An 11,928-nucleotide genomic window follows, 5' to 3' on the forward strand; every position below is an offset into this window, starting at 1 on the left:
TGCCAGAATCAACAAGGAACCTTCCCGGCCTGGCATGCCTGCCCTGACATGAGTTAACACTTATTCTCAAACTCCTTTAAAATCTTCTGAAACGGGCAAAAACTTCTGTAGAGTGAATGGGAGGGTATCAGTTTTCCACTCCACCACTGGCATCTGCGATGGCGGACACCTGGAGTGTGGTGTGGGAGCCCGTAGGTGGGCACACCTGAGCCTGGAGGCTGAGCCTATAAGGATGTTGTCACCGAGGTGCCGCAGCAAGCACGGAGGAGGCAGGCGACCATGCAGCAGGGTGAGGTAGGGACCACGAGAGAATGCCAGCGAGCCCAGAAAAAAATAGATTGACCAGGGGCTAGAAGGCCCGCCAGCCTCCTGGCTGCCTCCCTGCAGATGGTGTGGAAAGAGCATTAAAAGCCTGAGAAAGCCACCTAGGGCTCCAGGACGCTCCTTCACCCGTCTGCCGGGAGCCATAGAGAGCCTGCCCCGTGCCTTGTCGGTGCTACAGCATCACCCTGATACGGAAACCTGACAAAGACACAACAACCAAAAAAACTACAAATCCATTTCCATCACTAACATGAAAGTGAGGGGACATACTACGGTTGTGGGTTCTCACCTATGCACTCACAACCACAAAACTATGCACTCACAGCTGAGTCTCAGGGTAAAACAACAAGGGCTATTACAGGGGGAGTTGGAGGTGGGTGACTGAGGAAAAGGAAAATATTCCTAAGGCCACAGAAGACCAACTGTCTTGCCCCAGATCATGGCCACAGTGTCCAGTAGTCCAAGCCAAAGTTTGTGCAAGATGGTGCTGTCCATGCTGAGAGCCTGGAGCTGTAACACCCAAACGCCAATGAGCCATAGCCCAGGACCCAACTAATCTGTGGGAGCTGGCGGTAGTCCCAGGCCTCACCCCAGCAGTTGAGCAATGAGCCAAAGCCAGGCTGGGCCAGCCGGACATCAAACTTGGCAGCTCTGCAGAGAAGCTGGGCACAGGCCAGAGCCTCTCCCAGTGGACGCAGCCCAAAGGCTTCCGTGAAGGTCCCTCCTGAAGCTAAATACCCCCGCCCCAAGCTCCCTCGGAGCTGAGTCAAGCCTCCCTGAAGCTTTGGCTCGTATCCTTCCGCCTTCCAAACCTGATTTGGCTCATTTTTCAAATCAGCTGTTTGCAATACTTAATTAATGCCAGGGGAAGTTTAAACCTATCAGGTGCCAGTGGGTGCTCGAACCGTGTACATTTTCAAAACCAGTTCAGGGTTTAACAGCGAAAGACTGGTCATGCATCCAAGCTGCCCTGAACGGGCTCGTGAGAGACCCAGGCAGGTAAGCTCTGCTGTATCTCAGTGGCAGCGGCCAGGTTTAAAACTGACCTGCGCATCCTCCAAACTGCCACGGGCTGTTTTTCTTCTTTTTATTTTAAAGCCCAAACCTGGCTGTTCCAGTCTCCTGTAGCAAAGCTGAGGCTGAGCTCATCAGTGTGTGTCTCATGTCTGATATGTGTGTGTTGGGGGGAGGGGGGGGAGGGGGGGGAAAGTGCCTGCAGAGAACCAAGCGCCATAGGGGCTACTGGAAGTGCCTCCACTTTCTTCCTGCCATCCTACCCTCCTTGCCATATGTGGGGCCTCAGCTACAAGCTTGCCTGGTTCTCCAAGGCACCAGACACAAGTTCACAAAGCCCATTTGTGAAGCCAGAAAGAAGTCTTTATTACAGCGACAAGAGATACATGGTAGCAACAATGGCCCCTTCCCAGGCCTCCCAGGCCTTCTCTGGTCCTGAAACAAACCGACAGACCGAGCTGGGTGTGGGTGGCAGAAATGGGGGGCTCCTCTGCTGGCGGCTGTGAGAGCCGTTTCTCTCCCTGCACTCCCGAGTGGGGGTTGCGGGAAGGAGGTGGGTGAGCAGTGACAGAAAGCAGAACTTCGGTGGCTGCACCGGAAAGCTTCGCCTCTTCTGCCCTCTCCGAATTACTGCGTCCTATCACGAGCGTTTCAGAGGCTGCCGGGGTGAGATGACGAATGAAAGGAAGGAAATCCGCAGGCCACATGGGGAAAGACCCTCAGAAAAAGCTGGGTTTCGGGCGGAGCCCCGCAGAGGAAGCTGAGAAAATCAGCTTAAAGTTTGGTCTCATCGCCCCCTGGCGGTTGGAGAGGTGCACCGCACATGCTCGGAGCCTGAAGCCAATCGCGGTGCAGAAAAGCGGGCCCAAGTTTAGGACTGTTAGTTTTTTAACTTTTTCCAACTAGGAGGGCAATAAGCAACCACCAGTCAATTTGTAGAGTGATAAAGCAGGCATTGCTGTTGACAAAGGATGAGCAGCTTGTTTGGTGGTTAATCTAGATCGTTATGGCCCCTATTTTGACATCAAAACACTGTCTCCTTTCAGCTCCTCCGCGGTTTATTGAGGATGCGATAGATGCGAGCTTTCTGGCTCCTAAGAAACACCCACAAGAGACCTGTGACTGCCTCCACCTCACCTTCCTCTTCACGCGGCCTTAGTCAAATTCTAGGTGAGATTTGCTTCCAGAGACAGGAGAGCATCGTACTCTATTGGAAATCACATAAAAACTAACTTCATGGGAAAAGAAAATGTGAAAACTGCGTGGGGAAATCTCTTAGAAAACATCGATTTTCCTTGGAGTTACCCTAAGAGGAAAGTTGAGAAAATCAATTTAAAGTCTGGTCTCTGTCGCCCTCTGGCGGTAGAAGTGACGTATCACATAGGCAAACCAAAAAGCAGAGAGCTTGGAATCTGTGGACACCAAAGACCAGAAGACCCTCTCAGTGAACCACCCGTCAGAGCTGTGCCTCCAAGCTGAGGGGGGGCTTAAGAGTTAAAGAACAGCAGAGACGGGTAAGGCGCATGTCAACAGCTCTTCTCACCATCCAAACCAGAACATAAAAGATGGAGCTGCAATGAGAGCAGTAAGGACGAGTTTCAGAAATTAACATTCTTTGCTACTGTCTTGGTGACATGATGTGCCAACAGGGACAAGCTTTTTAGATTGTGTGCAGAGATGGAGAGGCTTGGGGTTTGGGGGACCGATGGTAAAGCGAGCTGGGAACAGGTGAAGCTACAGGGTTAAGGACAGATGTCTCATGAGGACTTGGGGTTTCATTTTGCAATCAGTAGGAGCCGTTATGCAGGTTGAGAATAAGGAAAATAACATGAACAATTTCACGGGTTTGAAAAGAATGTTCTGGTGGGAAGGATGGGCTAGAAGGACAAAAAAAAAAACAAACTAGAAACACAGTCAGATGACATGGGCCAGGCCTGATGGGACCAAAACTAAAGTAATATCAGGGAGGATGCAGAGTTAGAGAGATGTGAGGAAGCAGGTGTCATTGATGTTTCCATCAGTTATATGTGGGAGACAGAAAGGGCAAAGTAGAAGATGCTTGGGAGACAAGGGTTCTGATTCCAGTCACCAAAAAGAGCAGGTGGAAGGAGAGCTTAAGGAGAAAGAGAACATTTCCAGTTGAGATATTCTGTGTATCTTGAGTCATTCAGCTGAAACTTTGCCCTGTGTGGTGGGCAGAATAATGCCCCCACTGTGAACCCCTGGGTGGGGCCTGTGAATGTTACCTTCCCTGGCAGAGGGGACTCTGTGACTAAGGGGAGTAGACAGAGTCCTAGAGTATCCAGACGGACCCAAAATAACCACAGAGGCCTTTGTAAGTGAAAGACAGAGAAACAGGAGAGCCAAAGGTGTAATTACAGAAGCAAAGGTGAGATGGAAGAGGTTACTGGGAGGAGACCACATGCCAAGGTGTGCAGGGGGGCTCTAGAAGATGGAAAGGCAAGAACAGGTGCTCTTCTAGAAGAAAAGCAGGACTGCTGACACCTTGATGGCCATTTCAGGTTTATAATCTCCAAGAGTAGATAACCCTAACAAAGGAAGGTGAAAGACTTATGCAAACAAAATTATAAAACATTGATAAAAGTGGGCCTTCCCTGGTGGTGCAGTGGGTTAAAGCACAGCACTATGAAGCCATCCACAGCCACTGCAGCATGAGTTCAATCCCAGGCCAGGGAGCTGACCCACATGGTGCAGTAGACCTTTCCTGTCTCACCTGCTCTCTCTCAGTGTATTTCAGCCCACCACCCGTTCTGCTCCCCACTCTTTCTCTGGTGAATCCTCTTACCCCCTGCACCTCTGGCCTGCACCTCAGCTCTTGTATTCATAAATAAATAAATCTTTTCAAATGATAAAAGAAATAGAAGAATCAAAAAATGGAAAGGCCTTCCCTAATCATGGGTTGGAAGAATTACCATTATATAAATGGCCGTCTTACCAAAAACAATGTATAAATTCTGTGCAATTTTAATAAAAATCTCAATGGCGGGCCCTCCCTGGTGGCGCAAGGTGTTAAAACACAGCACTAAGAAGTTATCAAAGCCAATGCAATATAAGTTCGATCCCTGGCCAGGGGGGTGACCCTCATGGTTCAGCAGACCTCTCCTGACCCACCCACTGCTCCCCTCAGTCCATCTGCCAGTTCTGTTCCCCACCCTGTCTCTGATGAATCCTCTCAACCTCCACCCCCGGCACCTCTGGCCTGTTCCCTAGTTCTGATATATAAACAAATAAATCTTTTTAAATAATCTCAATGGAATTCTTCAAAGAAGCAGAAAAACTATTGCTGAAATTCATATGGAATCACAAAAATAAATGGCCAAAGCTCTTCTGACTAAAAAACAAAAGGTTCTTAAAACTGTAAAGCACTCGTGGTTCCAGTGGGGAAAGAAGGAGGAAGCAGGGAGCCTGGCGGTTGGGCAGTTGGGGTGGGGGGGCAGTGCTCGCGTGGGGAAGGAGGTGTGAGTCCTGGGTGCGAGCCGGTGGCGGCGCCGCCGCTGCGGGAGGGTGGGCGGCGGGAAGGCAATGGAGGATATAGATAAACTCAACATCAACAGCATCATCCAACGGCTGCTGGAAGTGAGAGGGTCCAAGCCTGGTAAGAATGTCCAGCTTCAGGAGAATGAAATTAGAGGACTGTGTTTGAAGTCCCGAGAGATCTTTCTCAGTCAGCCTATCCTACTAGAACTTGAAGCACCGCTCAAAATATGTGGCGATATCGATGGACAATACTATGATTTGCTTCGACTTTTTGAGTACGGTGGTTTCCCGCCAGAAAGCAACTACCTGTTTCTCGGGGACTATGTGGACAGGGGGAAACAGTCACTGGAGACCATCTGCCTCCTACTGGCTTACAAGATCAAATACCCAGAGAATTTCTTTCTTCTCAGAGGAAACCATGAATGTGCCAGTATCAATAGGATTTATGGATTTTATGATGAATGTAAAAGAAGATACAACATTAAACTATGGAAAACTTTCACTGACTGCTTTAACTGTTTACCCATAGCAGCCATCGTGGATGAGAAGATATTCTGCTGTCATGGAGGTTTATCACCAGATCTTCAATCTATGGAGCAGATTCGGCGAATTATGCGACCAACTGATGTACCAGATCAAGGTCTTCTTTGTGATCTTTTGTGGTCTGACCCCGATAAAGATGTCTTAGGCTGGGGTGAAAATGACAGAGGAGTATCCTTCACATTTGGTGCAGAAGTGGTTGCAAAATTTCTCCATAAGCATGATTTGGATCTTATATGTAGAGCCCATCAGGTGGTTGAAGATGGATATGAGTTTTTTGCAAAGAGGCAGTTGGTCACTCTGTTTTCTGCACCCAATTACTGTGGCCAGTTCAACAATGCTGGTGCCATGATGAGTGTGGATGAAACCCTGGTGTGCTCTTTTCAGATTTTAAAGCCTGCAGAGAAAAAGAAGCCGAATGCCACGAGACCCGTAACATCTTCAAGGGGTATGATCACAAAGCAAGCAAAGAAATAGATGTCACTTTGACACTGTTTAGTCGGGACTTGTAACATATAGTACATAACTTCCCTTTTTAAGACTGGAATGTGTTTTGTTTAGCTTGCTCAAATAGTGTGTTTGTGGGGCCCCTTTTCCATTTTTAACCTAATGAATGGCATTTGCTGGTTACAACAGCAAATGAAGGACTCCACTCTTTAGAAACAAAATGTTTTGTTTTTCAACTCTCTGTTCCATTTGCAAACAACTTTTATGATGGTGTTAAAACTGTATGCCCTGGGACAGGTTAGCCTGTCAAAGGGGTAAATGTACAATTGATTTTTTTTAATTCAGTACAACCCATGAATAATGTAAATGCTCATTTTCTTTAGGATATAAAGAGAGCCCTAGGGTGCTCAATCTGTACATGTTATTGTGATACGCATCATGAAATGCGTATCGTTGATACAAACCACAATGAAAAGTTTTTAAAAATTTTGTTTCAAAGGGCTTGCTTTTTTTTCTCTCACTGTCGTGTCATGAACAAACTAGTTTTTAACATTAGGAGTGACCTTCAACCTTGCCAGCATCATTGGTATGATGTATTTAATTAAAGCACACTTGCCCTTCCTATACTAAAAATGACAATTAAAACCATTATTTTAAATGTTTGTCACTCTTTCCTAAAGCCAAATTTTCTGTGAAATAACGTGTGGACTCCCTGGAGTACAGGTGGCCGGCTACTTGCCCAGTGCTGCCTCTTGAGGATTCAAAACCAGGTTTTTCATTTTGAATAGCAGCTAGTAACTTAGTGACTGTTTAAGCTATTAGTAATTAAAGTTAGTAACATTTTGTACAATTTTCATATAGTCTATTCATTAAGTAATCTTTTTACAGTTACGTCTGAACCCGTCCATTCAGAAAGCTTCAAACTATAGAAACAATACTGTCCTATACGAGTGACCGATTATGCTTTCTTTGGCCTACGTCCTTTATTCTGCGGTGAAGTTGAGGCTTATTACTCAAAATAAAGGAATTAACTTGCAATCCATCAGTATCTATGACTTTTTTAAACTAAGATCTGTTCAAAAGAAATCTGCTTTCAACAGATGACCGTGTACAATACCACGTGGTGAAAATGAATTCAGACTCATTAAATGACAAACTTGTAAAATCTTCTCGGTGTTGATTTATCAGCACAATACATACAGGAGAACTGTTGATGGCATAGTGAATAGATTTTAATGAATAAATGCTCTGGAAACCACAAAATAAAATAAAACTATAAAGCAGCTTCCTGCAGTTATTATTTTTCAATGCTGGGAAATAGAGCCACTTTTCATAAGTGTGTTATTTATTGCTTCTAAAACTGTTGAATTTTGAATGTTCTTCATACATATCCAGTTATTTGTTCTTTGTCAGTTATGTGATCTGTACATTTTTTCTCCCAGTCTAACATGCCTTTCCATTCTCTTGAAAGGGCCTTTCGCAGAAAACAAGTTTTTAATTCTGAAGTATAATACCTCTCCTCTTTCTAGCTACATATTTCAGTGAGGTTGTATTTTCTGTATGTATTTCAAGCAATACAACATATTTTACAGATCAACTGTAGAAGAGCATATGACCAAGTTATCTTTTTTTTTTTTAAAGATTTATTTATTTGGCCCTCCCTGGTGGCGCAGCGGGTTAAAGCACTGCACTAAGAAGCTTAAGCCACTTCCTCATGAGTTCGATCCCCGCCTGCCCGGGAGGAGATCCACATGGCGTGGCAGACCTCTCCTGACCCACCCGCTGCTCCCCTCAGCAGTGTATTTCGTCGATCTGCCTGTTATGCTCCCCACTATGTCTCTGGTGAATCCTCTCACCCTCCACATCTCTGCCCTGTACCCCAGTTCTGTATGAATAAATAAATAAATCTTAAAAAAAAAATAAAGATTTATTTATTTGTGCATACAGAACTGGGGTGCAGGCCAGAGGCTCAGGGGCGGTGAGAGGATTCACCAGAGTGGGGAACAGAACAGGCAGATCGACAAAATGCACTGCTGAGGGGAGCAGCGGGCGGGTCAGGAGAGGTCTGCCCGCCATGTGGTCACCTCCGGGGCAAGCGGGGATCGAACTCATGCTGAAGTGGCTTTAGCTTCTTAGTGCTGTGCTTTAACCCGCTGCGCCACCAGGGAGGGCCCCAAGTTATCTTTATTAAAGAGATTTTTCCTTCTGGTATCTGTGTCTGTGTCACTACAAATACTAGAGTCTTTCCATCATTCTTAAAATCAGGCAGATGGACTGTCTATAAATAAAAGAAATCATGCTGGGGTTTGGGTAAGAATTGAGTTGCAAGTTTATCAACTTGGGAGAACAGGCTTCTCTCCTAAGCTTGGTGGGTCGTCTAATTCATGAACACTGTGTGACCTCATTTATTTAGATATGTTTTGATTCCTTTTATCTGTGTTGTGCAGTTTTCAGCATAGAGAGGTTGTATATTTCACTAGGATGATATCTAACTATTTTAGTTTTTAAATCCAAAAATGTATTTTTTATTGTGGTTTCCTACTCATCTCGATTCAGGGGTTCTGGAGCTGCTTTAGTCCTGAGGCACGGCTTTACATCCCTGTGAGCTGGCAGTGCCTGGTGGAGCCATCATCTACATACCACATAGGTGCCTGACTAACCAGCCACCTGGGGTGATTTTCTAGCATCCTGAGTATTTGGCATCAATGAAATAGGAACTGGGTCTCTTCAAGAGATACCTTTTATGTTTCCTTCCTTTTCTGGAAGGAATAAGGGTATCTTTGGAAAAGGTATTTTTTTCATGGGAAGATCCAGAAAGGCTTGAGTGATTTTATTTTGAGATATTTTATTTTTCAATTTTGGTACTTGTGTGCTCATTTGCTAGTACATAGAAATACAGTTGACTTTTAGTTAATTATCTTATATCCTGTAACCTTGTGAAACTCACCTTTTAGTTCTAGTTTAGAATTCCTACTTATACAATTATGACACCTGACTTTTTTATATATATAATAGTTCATTTTTACGTCATTTTGTGCCTTTGTCCATCTCAGTTGTAATCCCCGTGGGCTTCCCATCACCAGATCACCCATGTTCCGTCACCATAGTCCAGTGCACTCCCCCCACCCCCAACCCATTTTTTATCCATTTCCCACTCCACCCAAGTAAAATGTCTCTGGTATATAGTTGTTCATTATTGTTTTATTATTTTTCCCCTTGGTCCTTTGTGTTCCTGCTATGAGTGAAACCATCTGGTATTTTTCCTTTTCTTTCTGGCTTATTTCACTAACCATGATCCCTTCCAGCTCCATCCATGTTGCTGCAAATGGCATGAGTTTATCTTTTTGGATTGCTGAGTAATATTTCATTGTGTATAAGCACCACATCTTTCTAATCCAGTCATCTCCTTTTGGGCATTTGGTTTGATTCTATGTCTTTCCTATTGTAAATAAAGCAGCAATAAACATGGGGGTGCAGATGACATCTGACAGTTTTATTTCTTCCTTTGCAATCTGTATGCTTTATTTTTTGTTTCCTTTTCTTGCTTACTGTACTGGCTAGAACTCCTAACACTATGACGAGTGAGAGGGAACATCCTTGTCTTGTTCCTGGTCTTAGAGGGGACACTCAGTAAACTAATGTTTATGGTAGATGCACTTAATTAAATTGGGAACAGCCCCTCTATTATTATTTTAAGCAATTTTATCATGAAAGGGTGTTGACTATATATTTGAATTGCTCTTTTCTTGCAGCTGCCTTTACTACCGGTTGTCAAAGATCTATATTTATTCCACTTAACTCTACGTAAAGTCTTTGAATATGGACTCTATGTCATAGAAAAGGAGGGTGGTGAGGGACAAAGAACTGTCTTAAGTAATCATTTTGGTGATAGTAGCAAGTTTCTTGATCCTTAAGCTATTTTTTATGCACACACACACACACATATGTTAATTTGGCTATAAATATATATATATACACACATGTATGTTATATGTGTGTATGTTAATTTGGGTAAAGCAAGTAAGCAGGGATAGATATTCTAATTGTGGTTAACACTATGTCCTTGAAACCCAGAATTCTTTTTGGAGGAAGGGAGACATAAATGAAATATAAAGGAAACTAAACTTTTTAAATGTATACACATATAAATCTTGGTTTATACAAATGTAAAAATGTATGTAAGCATAACTATTAATATTTCCACTGAAAAGTCCTGGTAGAATGACCAATTCCTAACTCTGGATTATGGTGTTAAGTGACATTTCCCATTAAAGTCAAACAGGGATTTCTGGAAAAATGACTGAGTCCAGGTCTGGGCAGAAAATGTACAGAATGAACCTGAAACACTGTCAGAACAGATAACAAAGGAGTTCTCAAAAGGCTGTGTCAAAAAGAATACAGGAGTCACTTGAAGTTTCCACTCACCAAAAATGAAACATTTGAACTTTTTAACATGGATAAAATCCTTCAACTGCATTTAACCCTTGAATTTATAATAACACAAAATGTAAAAAAATCGAATTGCATACCTTTAGATAATAGTAGGTGAAAATTAATTTGAACACTAAAAATAGAGGAAAAGATAAAATATTCTTTCTCACCACTGTACCACTGGCAACCCACTAGTGAATGAAGGGAAATGTCTCTTTATAAAGCAATAAGGCATATAAACAGACATGGAATGGTAAATTAGAATATCCCTGTTTTTCCACCCCCCAAAAGTAAAGCACCTAGAGGGCTAACATCAGCGGTTACTGGCGTCAGAGAAACAGCATTATGTACCTCGTGGTTGAAAACCACAGCACTGCTTTCAGAGGGACCAACCCTCAGCCTGACCCAGCCTTTGGATCCAGACGCCAACTTGCGGGACACGGGGTTTGTCAAACTGCACCAGGAGCGTGCCATCTGCAAATTCCAGACCCTGAGCCCCTGTAATGGTTCAGGTTTTTCAAATGAAAGGGGTGGAGGAGAAAAAAAGTCAGTCAAATGTAAGAGACATAAAAGACAACTAAGCTAAAGTGCCCAGGATTCATACTTAAGTGAACAGACTAAAAATACCAAAAATAGAAAGTAAAGTAGTCTAGGGCCATACTACCCTGAACGTGCCCGATCTCGTCAGATCTCGGAAGCTAAGCAGGGTCAGCCCTGATTAGTACTTGGATGGGAGAACGCAGTAGGTTTCATTTGATAGCAAGGAAAGGATTTGACTGGCTTCAAGCACATGGAGATTTCTGCAGTGGTTCTATATCATGATCTGAGTGCTGATTATTGGAGCTTTTGTCTTAAATGATTCATTTCAGGGCCCTCCCTGGTGGCCCAGCGGGTTAAAGCACAGCACTAAGAAGCTTAAGCCACTTACGCAAGAGTTCGATCCCCGCCTGCCCCGGAGGTGACCATATGGCGCGGCAGACCTCTCCTGACCCGCCCGCTGCTCCCCACTCTGTCTCTGGTAAATCCTCTCACCCTCCGTATCTCCGGCCTATACCCCAGTTCTGTATGAATAAATAAATAAATCTTTTTAAAAAATGATTCATTTCAGAAGGCACAAAGCACAACAGACCACTCCTGTCCCACCCGCTGCTCCCTCACTGTGTGTTTTCAATCAGTCTGCCTGTTCTGCTCCCCACTCTGTCTCTGGTGAATCCTCCCACCCTCCCATCTCTGGCCTACACCCTAGTTCTTATATGCATAAATTAATAAAAACAAATTTTTTTAAATAGAATAGGATCCCCATATCTGGTGATACTACTATAGCTCCCCATCATAAACTCCCACAGTCCACCACCATCTGCCACTGGGCTCCCCCCCCCCAACTTTGTGCTCACCCCTCCCCTTTCCAACTGCACAGGGATCCTACACTTCCAAAACACAATGTAAACCAACATTAGCTCACTAAAAAAAAATTGTTTCAACTTATGAATTTTTTTAATTTTTAAATTATGAAAAAACCTACAGATTTTTTTTTGTAATGGTCTAGTGATCAGCTGGAAGACAATGGATGCCTTGGTGGTATGGGAACATACACCCAAACAGGTGTGATCCATACATCTGAATCACATACAGTGCTGCAAGCCAGGGCTACTTCAATAAGACAAAAACAAACAA

The 11,928-nt window shown here is 44.0% G+C and overlaps 1 protein-coding gene across 1 annotated transcript; it reads left to right on the forward strand.

Annotated features, from left to right (window-relative positions):
* The first annotated feature begins 4,881 nt into the window (after positions 1-4,881).
* LOC101619182 (serine/threonine-protein phosphatase PP1-gamma catalytic subunit-like) lies at positions 4,882-6,841 on the forward strand. Its single transcript, XM_004673354.2, has 2 exons — positions 4,882-5,824; positions 6,698-6,841. Exons 1-2 carry the CDS (start codon positions 4,882-4,884, stop codon positions 6,775-6,777), a joined length of 1,023 nt encoding a protein of 340 aa, XP_004673411.1. The 3' UTR covers positions 6,778-6,841.
* Positions 6,842-11,928: the final 5,087 nt, after the last annotated feature.

The sequence above is a fragment of the Condylura cristata genome, unplaced genomic scaffold (genome assembly GCF_000260355.1).
Source record: "Condylura cristata isolate star-nosed mole 26May11 unplaced genomic scaffold, ConCri1.0 scaffold00001, whole genome shotgun sequence".
Taxonomy (NCBI): domain Eukaryota; kingdom Metazoa; phylum Chordata; class Mammalia; order Eulipotyphla; family Talpidae; genus Condylura; species Condylura cristata.